The following is a 16,997-nucleotide window of genomic DNA, read 5'->3' as shown; positions in this document are numbered from 1 at the left end:
GACTGTATAGTGCAGTGGTACAATCATCGCTCACTGCAGCCTCATGTGAAATTCTCCATAAAGAATCCCAGGCAGACGGCCATGGATAGGCAGGCTGGTGTTCCGCGTGTGAAGATGAGCAGCAGGGACAACTGGCGTGGTGGGGGGGGAGTGGGGGAGGGAGTAGGGGGAACTGGGGGTAAGTGGGGAAGGGAGTTGAGGGAGTGGGGGGAGGGGGGAGGGAGTGGGAGAGGGAGTGGAAGGACTGGGGGAGTGGGGGAGGGAGTGGGAGGGCTGGGGGGAGCGGGGGAGGGAGTAGGGGAATGGGGGAGGGAGTGGGAGAGGGAGTGGGAGAACTGGGGGAGGAAGTGGGGGAATGGGGGAGAGTGGGGGAATGGGGGAGGGAGTGGGGGAATGGGGGAGGGAGTGGGAGAGGGAGTGGGAGGACTGGGGGAGTGGGGGAGGGAGTGAGGGAATGGGGAAGGGATTTGGGAGAGGGAGTGAGGGAGGGACTAAGGGAATGGGGGAAGGAGTGGGGGAATGGGGGAGGGAGTGGGAAAGGGAGTGGGAAGACTGAGAGAGTGGGGGAGGGAGTGGGGTAATGGGGAAGGGAATTGGGAGAGGGAGTGGGAGGACTGGGGGGAGTGGGAGGGAGTGGGGGAAGAGTAGGGGAGGGAGTGGAAGAGGGAGTTGGGGAAGGAGTAGGGGTGTAGGAGGAGATTTGATGTATTCACTCCTTCCTTTAATGATTTCAAATGAAGTGATTTTTTAAAAAGTCATGCTCACCAGTGAGGTGGGGGAAGTCCCTGCAAAGAGAGAACCCAAGTAGTAAGTAAGAAACGGGGGCAATTAGAGATTCTGGAGAAGCCAGCTGGAAAATGCACATACGGTGAGGAGAAACCATGATCCCGAGACGCTGATATCCAGGAGGGAGCAGCCTCAGAGCAGGAACACAGCCGCGGTTAGGGGTGGTGGGAGTCTGCCATATGACATAAGATACGAAGGGCCTGGGGGTACAGAGCAGAGCCTGCTGCGGAGGCACAGGCTTCTCATTCCGTGCGAGTGACCCAGAACCTGGATCGCGCTCTTGCTGGAGGAGGGTGCACATGTGGACCAGAGGCTTCCCAGCGCCACGGTGCCAAGTTGTGGGGGTCCTGAGCCAGGAGCTTCAGAAGAGCCTTACAAGCCACCTTGGAGGAGCGGCAGGGCACAGATTGAGAAAAATGACGGCCCCCGATACTCTTTCTTTATATTTAAAACAAAGGACCAAACGACTCAAGGAGCTCTTAAGGGAAGCCTGCAGTCATCCAAGACTTTAAACGAAAATGCAGACCTGAAAATTGGTGAAGGAAATTTGGGGTACCCACGTTTGCCAAAACATTGTGTCCACCCTGAAGTAAGGTGCTACCGGTGGCGGACACCTTTGTGCCACTTCATCTCTAAGTGAGATAGGATTTCCGAGGAGCGTGGGTGCTGAGGAAGGACTTTATTTTCCATGGACCTCTGGTCGACTGTGAGATTTCAGGTCAACAGCTGGTTATAGATGATACAGGGAGACACAGCCCTGTACGACGTTCACCGTGGACTGTTATTACATAGTGCATAGTAACAAGACAGTATACAAAATGGGATAGTGTATACTTCTTTCGTATGTAGAAAATGCAGGGATTTTTAAAAAGTGAGATTTACTTTGGTCGGAAGTCCTCATCAGGAGGCCAGGCATGGTGGCTCAGGCCTGTAATCCCAGCACTTTGGGAGGTCAGGTGGGCAGATCACTTGAGGTCAGGAGTTCGATACCAGCCTGGCCAACATGGCGAAACCCCATCTCTACTATAAATACAAAAATCAGCCCAGTGTAGTGGCCGGCGCCTGTAGTCCCAGCTACTCGGGAGGCTGAGGCAGGAGAATCACTTGAACCCAGGAGGTGGAGGTTGCAGTGAGCCGAGATGGTGCCACTGCATTCCAGCTGTCTCAAAATAAATACATAACAATAAAAAATGAAGTCCTCATCAGGAAATGCAGTCAGCAGATGGTTATGAACTGGATTATGCTGCTGCAGACTGTCTTCTAAGACCATTTGTGTATTGGTGGTTGGAGGAGTGTGTAGGTTAACGTTTCTTTGAGCTGTTGTAAATTCATTCAGGCAGATGACGAAAAATGACATAACCCCCACCCGTCTCCCAGGGGGCAGGTGAGAGGTGGGTATAGCATTTCAGGTCAGAATGGGGGTTCTCACAATTCATCAGTATGCACTCCCCAAATCTGGATTTGCAGTCTGAAATGTTCTTTCTTTAGCCTCTGAATGCCAGAAGTAAGTTCTTTCTTTTAATTTTTATTTTTCCCTAGCAAATTCTTTAGTGAGGGAGATTTTGTCTGATCTAACCTTTCTCTCCCCCGTTGGTTTCAGCCTCCACCTTTGTCTTGCCTTTCCCCCCACCGCTTACTCCCACCCCCACTGCTGACATGTCGTGAGTCGTCTCCCGGAAGTCACAGCCCTGCTGGTTTTCACTCAGGGTGGTGGTGTCCCTTATGTGTGTCATGCTTTGCACAAGACAGCGACGAGTGCCGGCGGGTTTGCTGGCTCCCAGCACTGTGACCTGGCTTCCGGTCATGGCTCGTGAGTTTCCGGTCTTTGGGAGGGTATCTGTGGCTTTTATGTCGTCTTGCTGCTTGCCCTCTGCACAGGGACTGGCTTTGCTGCCGATGGCAGAGTTGAGGCAAGTGCAGAAGAGAAGAGGACTGCTCAGAAACGTCTCCGGGAGACACTGTATTTTCAATGTGGGTCTCTCCAAATCCAGCAGAAAGAGGGCAAAATGTAGGGTAGGGGTGCCAACGTGAAGCCTTCATGGTGGTGCCAAGGATTTATCGGGCAGCAAGAATCAAAGGACTGGTGGGAAAGAAGAAATCAGAGTCAGCGTGCAAGAGAAAAGCAGAACGGAGACACTGTGGCTGGACTGAGAATACTGGAAGGCCCAGCAGATATTCCCACACCCATGCTCACAGCACATTAGCCACCATTAGCCAAAAGAGGGAAGCAACACCAGGGTCCTCACTGTATGAATGGGTAAACAAGATGTGGTTTGTACATACAACAGAATGTTGTGTCAGCCTTGAAAAGGAGTGAAGTTCACACGCTACAGCCTGGATGAACCTTGAAGACGTGACGCCAGATCAAATCAGCCAGTCACAAAAGCGCAAATACTGTATGACTCCACTTACATGAGGGACCTAGAGCAGTCAAATTCATAGAGACAAGCCAGACAAAGTAGACTGGTGGTTTCCGAGGGCTGGAGGGAGGATGGGCCGTGAGTGTCTAGTGGGTGCAGATTTTCAGTTTGGGAAGATACAGAACGTTCTGGAGGTGGATGGTGGTGATGGTTACACAGTCATGTGAATGTGCTTAATGCCATGGAACTGTACACTTAAAAATGATTAAAAGGGTAAACTTAATGTTACATTTTTAAACACACATGTGTGCATGCACACACTTGTAACTCTCCATTTTTTATCTTTGGATCCTAACCTTGAACCTCTCCAGAGCCTTAACTTCAATATCTCCTCAGGCCGGGTGTGGTGGCTCATACGGGTAATCCCAGCACTTTGGGAGGCCGAGGCGGGCAGATCACTTCGGGTCAGGAGTTCGAGACCAGCCTGGCCAACATGGTGAAACCCCATCTCTACTAAAAATACAAAAATTAGCCAGGCGTGGTGGTGGGTGCCTGTAATCCCAGCTACTCGGGAGGCTGAGGCACGAGAATCGCTTGAACTCGGGGGGGCGAAGGTTGCAGTGAGCCGAGATCCGCATCACTGCACTCTAGCCTGGCGATGGAGCGAGACTCCGTGTCAAAAAAAAAAAATCTCCTCTGAGTGGGTGTCGGGCGAAGTGGGCTGGGGCGGGCAGTTTATTTGGGGCGTAGAAGGAAGCAGAAAAGGTTGGTCATCTCCTGTTACCCGTACAGCAAGGGACAAGCAGCAATGTGTGTGTGAGCAGCAATGGCCTGTCTGTGTTTTTATTTTTCAGAGGAAGTGGTGGTAACTCCCTTTAGCCTCTTGCATTCTACATTCAGCTTTAAAATCCACACTGACATGTTTCAAGCAATCTCATAGGTGCCTACTAACTTAATTTGTGTTTTGCTCATTCCTAATGCCCAGGAATGTTATTAAAATGTTCATTCCTGGTGTTAACTAACTCTGTTCAGTCCTTGTATCCTGGTTGATTAATGGCAAGGTAATTGCCCTTCATTTCTTTGCCTTCAAAACAGTGCCACCTGGGTCTTTACTGCCCTCAAAACACATGTCTTCTGCAAAGAGTGAAATTCCGATCGGCCAGTCCCTCCTCATAAAACATGTAGGTGAGAGGCCGCTCGGGTGCACAGGAAGGATGCAAAGCCAGCTGCCCTGCAGGAGCCTTCAGAAGAGTGACCTCCATCTGGGGCCAGACCCAGGCTCCCTGGAGGGAGGAGAAGGGGTATCTTCTGCAGAGGAATATGGGTGCGGAGCAGACGAAGGAACAGAAACAATCAAGAATGAGGAGTGAGCCTGCAGTGCAACTTAGAGTGTGTGTCTGTTTTCTGCTAAGGGTGAGATGTTTCCAACATTTTTTCTGTGTCTACGTCTGTCAAGTACTTTCCATAATTGCTCTCATGTCAGCCTCCTACTAACCCTATACAGTAGGTATGACTGCCGTTCCGTTTTCATAGATGAGACCAAAGGGTAAAGAGGGTAGATAACTGGACCGAGTCTACACATGTATTAGGTGTTGGAGTTGGGATTTGAACCCAGGTCTCATGACCTTAAGTCGGGTGAGAACTGGATGTAATCTGGAGTGGCCAGCGTGTTCCGCTGGGGCTGTGATTTCAGTTACTCGTAAGAAAGCAGGAGGCAGCTACAATCACTTAGGCCCAGCGCCAGTGCAGCGTCTCTGAATTCCTTTTGCCCTGCGTGCGTCTGGGGACTTCAGACTGTCCGTCTGCTCTCCGGATTCTACGGTCCAACTGGCACTTCTGTGCTAAAAATGAAGGCATAATTGAGGCATTGCAGACCGCAGATTGGCCCGGCAGCCTGGGGTAAGGCCCAGCTGACCTCATGGCACCCCTCTCAGTCTAATCCAGCCTTGGATTGCCACTTCCCCTTTTTGGCTTTGCCTCGTCCTCCCTGGCCTGGCATCCCAGGCTCCTGCTTGTGGTTTACCTGTGTGACACACACAGACACATATACACACTCTAGTGCCAAACAGGACAGACCAGGAGGTTGCTTTTCTTAGCCTGAGAATCTGCATCATCTGAATGAGGTAGAATCTGGAGGAGTCTGGACTGTGAGGGAGGAGGCTTGGGAAGGAGTCAGGATGGGATTTGCTGCCCACCAACGCCTGCAGGGAAAGAAGAGTCCCACGCGGGGAAAGAAGAGTCTCACGCAGGGAAAGGAGGGTCCTACGCAGGGAGAGTCCCACGCAGGGAAGGGAGAGTCCCACGCAGGGAAAGAAGAGTCCCACGCAGGGAAAGGATAGTGCCACTCAGGGAGAGTCCCACGCAGGGAAGGGAGAGTCCCACGCAGGGAAAGGATAGTGCCACGCAGGGAGAGTCCCACGCAGGGAAAGGAGGGTCCCACGCAGGGAAAGAAGAATCCCAGGCAGAGAGAGTCCCACGCAGGGAAAGAAGAGTCCCACGCAGGGAAAGGATAGTGCCACGCAGGGAGAGTCCCACGCAGGGAAAAGAGAGTCCCACGTAGGGAAAGAAGAGTCCCACGCAGGGAAAGGAGGGTCCCACGCAGGGAGAGTCCCACGCAGGGAAAAGAGAGTCCCACGTAGGGAAAGAAGAGTCCCACGCAGGGAAAGGAGGGTCCCACGCAGGGAAAGAAGAGTCCCACGCAGGGAGAGTCCCACGCAGGGAAAAGAGAGTCCCACGTAGGGAAAGAAGAGTCCACGCGGGGATTGCTGGCCCACTCTGCATAGCTGCTGGCCTTTCTGCTGCACGGATGCCATCTAGAAGAAGCACCATCCCCTGTTCTCAGAAAGAAGAGAGAGGAAGGAGACAGGAGTGCATAGAGTGAGTGGACCATCAGAAAAAGGACTGCTGCGGGGATGCAAGAGACCTGCTTGTAGGAGTTGGGGGCACGGTGCAAGACAGGGTGATGGTATGCGGTGCCTCCGACTGGCGGCTGCGTGGTGGATCTGGCCACTCTGTGAAGGTCGCAGTGACCTTGATCTGCTCTGGGGAGGGATGCGGTTTTGCCTTTCTTCACACACGTGGAATCAGGGCTAGACGGACTGGCAGGAAAAGGTTCTCTCTGGAATAATGGTTTGCTTCTCTGCAGGTTCGTGCGGCGGCAGCCCTGTGAGTACTCATTCTTGGGAGGGCCCCTGAAGCGTCCTCTGCGTTTAGTCCTTTCCCACGTTTTCCTATTCACCTTCCATAGCAACATGCTTTTTGGCCTTCCTCACCTGAATACAGCCGATACCCTGTGAATTCTTATCTTTTATTTTCCCAAAGTGGCCAGGAACTGGAAATCCAACTTCATTAAACTGGAAAGACTGGCGCTTTGCTACTTAGTCCATTTGAAATGAAACTAAAACCCAGGCTAGGATTTTTGGTTCACCTCCCAGATCACAGGAATTTATTGCCACATTAACAGTTGAAGACGCAGTTTTAAATGATCCAAGAACACGCTGACCACTTGGATTCCTGGGTAGTCGGCTGGGCCTCCTGTCTTTCAGCAGGTTGGTGACTTACCTTTGCTTCCATGGGGGCCCATGGGAAGAATGGAGGCAGGAAATGAGGTACAACGGGAAAATTGGACTGAGTGGGCATTTTGGTTTATCAAGTAGAAGTAATCCTGTGTGTATGTTTGGGAGGATGTGGAGAGCATTTAGAAGTTTTATCTATCTATCTATCTATCTATCTATCTATCTATCTATCTATCTATCTATTTATTTTTGAGACAGTCTTGCCCTGTCACCCAGGCTGGAGTGCAGTGGTGTGATCTCGGTTCTCTGCAACCTCTACCTCCTGGGTTCAAGTGATCCTCCTGCTTCAGCCTCCCAAGTAGCTGGGATTACAGGCTGCCCCAACCATGCCAGGCTAATTTTTGTATTTTTAGTAGCAGGAAGGTTTCACCATGTTGACCAGGCTGGTCTCGAACTCCTGACTTCAAGTGATCCATCCACCTCAGCCTCACAAAGTGCTGGGATTTCACGTGTGAGCCACCATGCTCGGCCATTCATTTAGCCTGGTGACCTTGAAGTACTTAAGAAGTGTGTGTGTGTGTGTGTGTGTGTGTGTGTATGTGTGTGTGTGTGTATGAGTGTATGTGTTTTGGTTTTCCAATCTTTGGTTCATGACTGTATTCCAAATTCTTAGAACTGACTCACATATAGGAATTCAATAAATATTTATTAAATGAATAGATAAATGACTATGGTGTGTGTGTTTATAGGTGTGCGCACACACACACACGAGTAACATCTCATAAGTCATTTATCGAGCAACCGTAAGTACTTAAAATAAATGACAAATTAGAAAGTCCAAAAGACCATGCAGTGGCTCCGTAAAGGTGACAAAGCTCATGCTCGTGTTTCTTTAAGAGAAACTTATCACCCTTCATAGCCAGGTCTCCTTTAGATAGTGTGCGTGGCCGGGAGCAGATCAGAAATGGCAAATTAAAGATAGCGACAATCACAAAGGCAAAACCAACAAAGCGACAGCTAACAGCTTGACAGGAAGAGAGGGGACAGAAAGCAGACACAGATTCTCTAAGTACAGCCGTCGGTTCAGGGCAAACAGCTTTTTGCACTTCACTGTGCCTGTGGAAATTATGTCGTGCGGCATGGAATGAAATTAATTAACATTCATAGTAGACACTGAATCATCAGAAGCTTAAATTATATCTCATAACTTTGTAGGAAGATGAAGTTACTCTAATTCTTCAGCAAGATTCCTTCAGAATGGTGTACTTGTTTCTTAAAGAGTACAGGCTTCCATTATATACACGAGGAGGCAGAAAACGGTGCCCTGCAGGCCACATCCAGCCTGCTGCTTGTTTTTATAAATAAAGTTTTATTGGAAACAACCATGCTCATTCATTTACATGTTGCCGATGGCAACTTCCTCCTTCCCCTCAGCAGAACTGAGTAGAGACAGAAACCATATGGCCTGCAGAGCCAAAAATATTTAATGGTTCTTTATAGCAAAAGTTTGCCAGTCCCCGATCTAGATGGTGGGTTCCTCTTGTATGTTGGTTTGTACTTATGTATACATGTGATTCACTTGCATGCATTACCAAGTGATCCATATACATGAGTGTGAACACATACGCATTTCTGTGTGGTAGGAAGCACAACTAAGTGTGAGCACCACATTCTCAGACATAGTTCTAGAACAGAGTTTTTAAGAAATTAGCTGTGAGTCCGTTCTGCTCCAGTCAGCTGATGGCATGGAGCAGTATGTTGTAACCTCTGACCCAAAGGGCAAAGACTTTCTGGGGAAATGTACCCCCTCAGAGGTCTCCCTGTACATTCACCATCCCCAAATAGCTCCTTGAGTAGAGGCATATTAATCACACCCAGAGCTTACATAAGATCCTAGCAGTCGGAAGGATTCAGTGGTTATGTAACCCAGACTACGTAGGGTCTTGTGGGATATTTAACTGGTACTAGAAGTTGACTGCAATGGCAAGAAAGGTATGCTTCATTGGGTAGAATTTTGCTTTTAGGGTTTTTTTTTTGAGACGTAATCTCGCTCTGTCACCCAGACTGGAGTGCAGTGGTGCAATCTTAGCTCACTGCAACCTCTGCCTCCTGGGTTCAAGTGATTCTCCTGCCTCAGCCTCCTGAGTAGCTAGGATTACAGGCGTGTGCCACCACGCCCGGCTAATTTTTTTGTATTTTTAGTAGAGATGGGGTTTCATCATGTTGGTCAGGCTGGTCTCAAACTCCTGACCTCATGATCCACCCGCCTCAGCCTCCCAAAGTGCTGGAATTACAGGCGTGAGTCACCGCCCCCTGGCCTTGTAGGCTATTCTTGTGGCCCTTGTCACTGACTGAATGGAAAAGTTTCTTCTGCTAAGGCGGCCGTGCTGGTTTGTTATTCCGTATGGATGTGGCTGATACCACATTAGTGTCAGCTTTCATTAGCGCTCACTCTGACAGACTCCTTGCACAGCCTAGCTCATATACGTCACTGGACTCCGTTCATTTTCTAGCGTCAGCAGCCCAGAACTCATGATGGAAGACAAGTTGCTGAGACTGTAGACTCCTATGGGTAAAATATGTATATTATCATAAAATAGGTACTAAAATGTGATTTGGATTTGGGATGGGGAAGTAAGTCCCATTTTATTATTGAGATATCATTCATATACCATAAAATTGACCTTTTAAAGTAATTTTTAGTATAGTCACAAAATCATGAATATATATTTTCACCTTGTTTTAAATATAAGAAGATTGGTTCATTTTGAAGAATTCTATGTAACCCACATCAAAGTAGCTGTTACAGTTGTACAGAGATTCACATATGTATTCTCTGTCAAGATTTACCAGTTGGCATGTGTGCCACAGGATTTACTGAGTGTGGATTGTGACAGTCCTAGGTCCCCTGAGTTTATTTTATATACATATTGAATTGCTCTTCCCCATTGAGCCTTGTTGGAAAACACCAAGGCCCAGGGCCCAAGCCTCTAGCATAACCTCAGGCCCAGGGGTTTGAACAATCTCCCTACCTTCTGGAAACCCATTTCCCCCCAGTACTGGCTGGAGGGTATGAGGAGACTTCTTTCTTACTGTCCTTATCACTACAGGAAACAGGGAAAGCGTAAGAAAAACGAGAAAATGTTCCAGCTGAACTAGAGTCTCACTGGAGGGTATAGTCCTGAGTATCAGTGGACTCCTACAGATACTAAAATCCACCAATGCTCAAGTCCCAGGTATAAAGTTGCATGGTATTTGCATATAACCCATGTACATCCTCCTGTATATCTTAAATGATCTCTAGATTACCTATAATACCTAATACAATACAAATGCTATGTAAATAGTTGTTATTTTGTATTGTTTAGGGAATAATGACAAGGAAAAAGTCTGTACATGTTCAGTACAGATGCAACCATCTTTTTTTTTTTTCCCTGAATACTTTTAATCCATGGTTGTTTGAAACCATAAATGTGGAAGCCACGGATACAGATGGTTGAGTATGTATTAACATATAGATAGGGCTAGCCTTGCTTTTCTGTAGCTCCTATCCCTGACATCTTATTCTAAGTGGCCCTGGGCAAAGTGACCATTCATTTATTCACTCATTCATTTGTAGGCGCTATTGAGAGCCTATGACCTATACGGCACCATGCACCAGGCCCTGAGAACACAGAGGTAAGATAGACAGGGTCCTGCTTTCATCGGGTTTACATTCCAATGAAGATAAGAGGCATTCAACAACTCTACATAATGAGTTGTACAGCAACCCTTGTGATATGTGCACTGAAAGAAATGTGCAGGGGTTTTGGATAGAAAGGCTCAATGTGGAGCCAGACTTAGTCTGGAGGCGGGGAAGCTTCTCTGAGGGTGCGATGTTTCAGCCACGATCTAAGGAAGGGAACAGGGAAATGCACTGCAGTCATCCAGGTGAGAAATGGTGGTGGCCTCAATGCCCAAAGTGGGGACATCAGTGGATGCAGACAGTGAATTGAGACATATTTAGGAGATGGAATTGACTAGCATCATTTTATTGATACTTTTCATTTCTACAGTTAGAGTCCATCCTCCCATCCTCCTTTCCCAATCCTAGTGCCTCAGATGTTCTCATTTTTCTCTTGGGGTGAGTCTATACTGAAGCCAGATGGTTTCACTCAACCCCATTCAGTGCTCCAGAGTCAAGTGCTGGTCCTCACAGGGGAGCTCTGGAGCTGCATCTGTAATGTTGGTGACCCTGGTTTCTAAAGGGAAGGCTACTTCAGTCTATTTCTGGGATTATTCCTGGGAGCTTTAACTGGAAAAGCCAAGGGCTTAAAAAGATGCAGTCTTTTTTTTTTTTTTTTTTTTTTTTTTTTTTTTTTTTTTTTTTTTTGAGACAGGGTCTTGCTTTGCCACCCAGGCTAGCGTGCAGTGGCACAGTATGGCTCACCACAGCCTCAACCTCCCAGATTCAAGTGATCCTCCCATTTCAGCCTCCAGAGTAGCTGTGGCTACAGGCGCACACCACCACTCTCAGCTAATTTTTACAAAATTTTGTAGAGACAAGATCTCACTAGGTTGCCCAGGCTGGTCTCAAACTCCTGAGCTCAAGTGATCCTCCCCTCTTGGCATCCCAAAGTGCTGAGATTACAGGAGTGAGCCACTGGGCCCAGCATGTTGCAGTCTTCAGAGAAGATACAGTCTTCAGAGAAGGTGAACTCTCTGGGTACTTAGAGAAACTCATGGGGAAACAAAAGCTTGTTTATAAACTTGATTCAACACAGGAGACTGTGTTCGCCACATTGAAAAGTTCCTTCATCTTTTTTAAAGCATCTAAATGATTTGTGTCTCACTTCCTGAGCAGGCTGGTGGGTAGGGAGGGCCACCAGTTGGGTAGAGCTCAGAGGGAGGTACACAGCTGTGCGGTGCCTGAACCCCTGCATCTCCTGTCGCTTGGCTCCCGTGGCACCATCTACGCCCATCTCCCTCCCCCTTAAGGGTTAGCATCACATTGTATCACAGGGATGTTGATTTTCTTTTCACTTCAGTTCTGGATTTTCAAATTCTCAGACTACAAGTTGAAAGCAATCCTTTGTTTCCTCTTGAACCGTAAATCAGAAATTGTGCTTGGGAAACCAAACCAGGTGACTAACTAGAAAACATCTCCAAACCTTGTTAGTCTTTGGCCGTAGACGTTTAATTCTGTATTAAATACAGATTGTGTGTGCATTAGTAGTAGAATGCACCCCAACCGATTTTTCACACATTTAACCAAGTAAATGGCTTCTTGTCTTCAGTGAGTTTTTATTTCAAGACCAGCAACCATTGCACCAAGATGAAGTGAGCCGCGTGGTTTTCTCCATCCAGGGGTGCAGAAAGAAAAGTGCAGAGACAGTCTTCGGTGTTTTTATATAAATTTGCTTTTGCAAAAAGTATGTTGCTGTGTAATTAAGAGTGTTGATGCTGCCTAAAGCATCTAAGGAGAGCAGTATGGACAAGGAGAGAATGGGACTGTCACCCTCCGGTGGCTCCTCCGTCTATGGTCTCTAGTCGTTTTGCTCTCTACCTTTCTTCTGAATTCAATTCTGGTTTTTATTTTTGTTTTTTTCCTGTTTTTCCCAAAGACCCGGGGCTGGAGGCCTGTAAAGAGACCAGGCTACAATTTCTCAGCAATCCGGTCCAGTTTACCAGGATTAGAACTCAGTACTGCAGACCCCTGGGAGGTGATGATGTAGGTCGGTGAGGCCTTGGCGAGAAGAAGGGGAGGGAGACGTCAACCTGACGTAGGATTTGGAGAAGAGTCAGACATTAAGAATTTAGATAAATGTGCCGGGTGCCGTGGCTCACGCCTGTAATCCCAACACTTTGGGAAGCCAAGACGGCAGATCGCCTGAGGTCAGGGGTTCAAGACCATCCTGGCCAACATGGTAAAACCCCGTCTCTACTAAAAATACAAAAATTAGCCAGGTGTGGTGGCGGGCACCTGTAATTCCAACTACTGGGGAGGCTGAGGCAGGAGAATTGCTTGAAGCTGGGAGGTGGAGGTTGTAGTGAGCCGAGATCACACCATTGCACTCCAACCTGGGCAACAGAGCTAGACTCCGTCTCAAAACAAAAAAAAAAAGAATTTAGATTAGTGTTTATTTTGGAAAGAGAGAGCCATAAATATTTATTTCAGGCGTCTGTCTTCACCTTAAGTTTGTTTATGGTTGAATTTGAAAAATAACTTCCTTTGGTCTGTGGAGTGTACTAGTTATTTGGGTGTGATGTGTTGGAAGAAGAGAGTTAATAAATTTACATGAGGATCACGTGAGATTTAAGATCAGGGCTGGCTAATGCCTTTAACACATAAAAACCGTTTAAAATCTGCAACAGTTCCATACAATCTTTTTTTTTTCCTACCACGATTTATGTCTTTATGAGGAATATCTCCATTCTGCTTCTGCTCTGCCAGGGTAATTATTATCCTGTATACACTCAGGTCTGTGTTCAAATCAGCATAATGAAGGCTGCTGTGAAAATGAATACAGAGTTTCCATAAAGTTCATGCTAAATTCTTCAACTTTAGCTTTTACATTTTTAGCAGTAGGTTATAGGTAGGAGTCATCTTTGTAATTGACATTTCAACGCAAATTTTCTTCTCATAATTGATAACGACTTCATTCGTGCCAGCTGCAAAACCCAGTGTATTATTCTTGTCAGTGCTTGACGGTTTTGACAGGCCAGAAAAATCGCAAGTAAAATAGATATATTTGGGCATGAGATGTTGACTTATAATTCATGAAGCTGCAACCTTCCACCTGTAAAGGAGAAGAATTGGCAGAGGTATCGTTTTGATTTATGTGCTGAAAGACAGAAAACAAATAAGAAAACCTTTGTTCTGCTGTCACAACTGATGAAGGTAACAGTGTTAAAAAATAATACAATTCAGAATACTTCATACACATCCAGTCCTCTGCAGCTGCAATTCAGGGAGGGCCAAGAGCTTCCTTAGCAGAATCTCTGGGCTTTCTTGGGGTGCAGGTGGGGCTCTGGCCTTGCTCTGCTTTAACTAGAACTACTGTGATTTTTTTTTTCCTTCCTTCCCTCCTTCCTCCCTGCCTCACTGCCTCCTTCCCTTCCTCTTTTCTTTCTTTCCTTCTCTTTTTTCCTTTCTTTCTCTGTTTCTCTGTCTCTCTTTCCCCCTCCCTGTCTCCCTCCCTATCTCTCTCTTTCCTTCTCTTTTTTCTCTCCCTATTTTCTCTCTGTGTCTCTTTCTCCTCCCCTCCTCCCTCTCCTTTCTTTCTCATTCTTTCTTTTTCTTCCATCTCTTTCATTCATTCATTGGACTTCTGTGTACAATTTTGTTTGAAAAAAAGGGTCATATCCCCCTTTAAAAACAGTTCATAGAAATGTATCCTCTACAGGAATGTTGATAATGAGCTTCCCTGGGCTGGAATAGGGCTATCACTCTGGCTTCTTGGATGACCCTGGAGTCCTTTTTTGCTTCAGTAATTGCCACACTCCTGGGCTCCACCCCTTCTCTATTTCCCAGTTCTTCTGCTGGGATGCTGGCCTTCCGCCAGGCGGCCTTAGGTTCCGCTTAGACGCACAGATAATCTTTACCAGTGTGTGAGAAGCTGGAGGATACAGACAGACTGCATACCGCAGCCATGTGCTGTGTGAGTGGTATCGGGCTGGGCATATCCCTTGACAACTTGACTTTTTAGCTCACAGTTATATTTTTCGGACTGATCTATGTTGATTCGTGGAAGAACAGGTGATACTGCGTCTTTCATTCTATCCCCTGGCTTGAGTTGAGTTCATTCTCTACCCCACCCGATGCCTCCACATCCACACTGTAGCTGCTTCTGGAGGAGATGGAGGGCTCCATCGTATCTTTACACGTGGAGATGGCACTACATTCATATCCTGAGCGGTTCCCCAGCAGCAAGGGTAAGATTCCTTCTCTTGCATTCTCTTGCTCAGTCAACCCTGTGACCATTGACTCATATCTGAATGTCATCTTTGGGCCACAGGCGCAAGTGAGATGTTCAGGTAATTACCTTGGTGGTGTTCTTTATAATGAAGAGGGCACCTAAGAGCCCACAAGCCCTCACCACCTCTGCCTTACCATCAGCTAGAGTGAAGGTGGCGCCCCAGAGGCCACTCCTGGTAGAAACCTCATCCCCTCCCTCCTTCTGCAACTTCATAGGCTCACAGACGGTTGTCTGGAAAACGTCAGACCTGAGCACCGCGAGCCTTGCGTCTCCCCTTAGGGCTCTCCTCATAGGAAGCCGGGACTCGGGAAATCCTTGTCCCCCTCCGCACCTGTCTCCTACTCACAACGCCTTTCCATTGGAACACACAGCACGTTATCAGCGAAATTCCCTACGCCCTCAGCGCCTTTCCTGAGAGGTCCTCGTGATGGTGTGGATCTGTGTCCCTGCCCAAATCTCATGTTCCGTTGTGATCCCAGCGTGGGAGGTGGGGCCTGGTGAGAGGTGGCTGGATCATGGGGGCGTTTCTCATGAATGGCTAAGCACCGTTCCCCTTGGTGCTGTTCTCGTGATAGTGAGTGAGTTCTGGTGAGATCTGGTTGTTTACAAGCGTGTGGCGCCTCCGGCCTTACTCTCTCTTGCTCCTGCTTTCACCGTGTAAGCTGTCTCCTCCCAGTTTGCCTTCTGCCATGACTGGAAGCTCCCTGAGGCCTCCCCAGAAGCAGATGCCACCATGCTTCCTGGACAACCTGCAGAACAGTGAGCCAGTGAAACCTCTCTTCTTGTAAATTCCCCAGTCTCAGGTATTTATTTTTTTCTTTTTTTTTTTCTTTTTTGAGACAGAGTTTTACTCCGTCGCCCAGGCTGGAGTGCAGTGGCGCGATCTCAGCTTACTGCAACTTCTGTCCCCTGGGTTCAAGCGATTCTCCTGCCTCAGCCTCCCGAGTAGCTGGGATTACAGCACCTGCCACCACACCTGGCTAATTTTTTTTTTCTTTTTTTTTGTATTTTTAGTAGAGTCAGGGTTTCACCATCTTGGCCAGGCTGGTCTTGAACTCCTGACCTCGTGATCCACCCACCTTGACCTCCCAAAGTGCTGGGATAACAGGCGTGAGCCACTGCACCTGGCCCTCAGGTATTTCTGTATAGCAATGCAAGAACAGACTAATACAGTCCCTTTACCTTATCTTCCTAACTGCTCCCCGAAGTCCTCTCAAGCAACATCTGCTTTGTCCCCACACCCTGAACCACCGCGTTTGGTGCTAGCTCCTCATGATCACTGCTCCACGATCATCCTTCCCTCCTCCTGGAGACCCCTGGCTTTGCATCTCAGGCCACCAGATCATTGTTGCAGTCATCTGTGCATCTCTGGTCCATGCCACCTTGTTCCTTGCAGATTGAGGCTCCTGGAGTACTATCAGTACACCAACTCTACTTGTCAGACAGTAACGCCTGTGATTCCAGTGTTTTGTAGACAGTCCTTCCAGTCTGTCTGGTCCTCTGGCTTCTCAGGTCCTTAATCTCCTCTTCTCTGATGACCTTGTTCTTCACTCAACCTCAGCCACCCATTTCTGTAACTATACCCTAGAGCTTATTACCAGTTGTAAAGACTGATAATGCAGTCATTATCTGCTACTCCTCCAGCTCCATCGTCTCATTTCCAGCATCCCATTCTCTGACCACCGCCTATTTCTTCCCTCCTAAAACCTTGACTGAAAAAAATTCTTCCATCTCACTGAAGTGCAAAATCCATCCATCTTATCATCTTTTCCCCCTTTCTCACCTACCTCATGTCTTCAGGTCTCTCGTTATCTAGTTTGGGGTCCTTGATTATCTAATCATTACCTTGCTTTACTACCTTATAACATTAACTTCTTTACCCATCTCTCTCTTCATCCCGCTCTCCTTGCGAAACTACAGCCTTGGTAAAACCCAGTTGCCCACCTCCTCTGTACCTGTCTATGTCCAGCTGAGCCTGGGTGGAACAAAACACAGAGCTATGGTGACTGTTTTCAGTTTATGACCATTAACTTCTAGTGGGCTTGAGCACCCTCTGGCAGAGTGTTCTCCTCTTTCTGTATAATTTCTTCTCTCTTGATTGAATCACTCCTTTTAGAAAGCAAAAATGCTATTATAACTCCCAACTTAAAAAATAAAAGTTCTCTTACCTCACACATCTCATTAACTACTGTCCCATTTCCTTTCTTTCTTCTTTTCTTTTCTTTTTCTTTTTTTTTTTTTAGAGATAGGATCTTGCCCTGTCACCCAGGCTGGAGTGCAGTGGCACAACCATAGCTCACTGTAGCCCTGTAGCCTTGAACTCCTGGGCTCAAGTGATTCTCCTTCATCAACCTCCAAAGTAGCTACTACAGTTGAAT

At 47.5% G+C, this 16,997-nt stretch overlaps 1 protein-coding gene across 4 annotated transcripts in view; it reads left to right on the top strand.

Annotated features, from left to right (window-relative positions):
* Positions 1–16,997, top strand: part of LOC105474699 (kinesin family member 26B) — a 568,793-nt gene that overhangs the window by 168,795 nt on the left and 383,001 nt on the right. The window contains exon 1 of one of the 4 annotated variants that reach the window (XM_011729517.3): positions 6,243–6,311. The exons of the other annotated variants lie outside the window; for them this stretch is intronic. Within the exon in view, the coding sequence (XP_011727819.2) occupies positions 6,273–6,311 (39 nt within the window). The 5' untranslated portion in view covers positions 6,243–6,272. Of the gene's footprint in view, positions 1–6,242; positions 6,312–16,997 lie in introns of those variants that run through there. 4 annotated transcript variants of the gene reach the window in all.

The sequence above is a fragment of the Macaca nemestrina genome, chromosome 1 (genome assembly GCF_043159975.1).
Source record: "Macaca nemestrina isolate mMacNem1 chromosome 1, mMacNem.hap1, whole genome shotgun sequence".
NCBI lineage: Eukaryota > Metazoa > Chordata > Mammalia > Primates > Cercopithecidae > Macaca > Macaca nemestrina.
The sequence above is the reverse complement of the archived record's forward strand: the minus strand, read 5'-3'. Positions and strand labels throughout refer to the sequence as shown.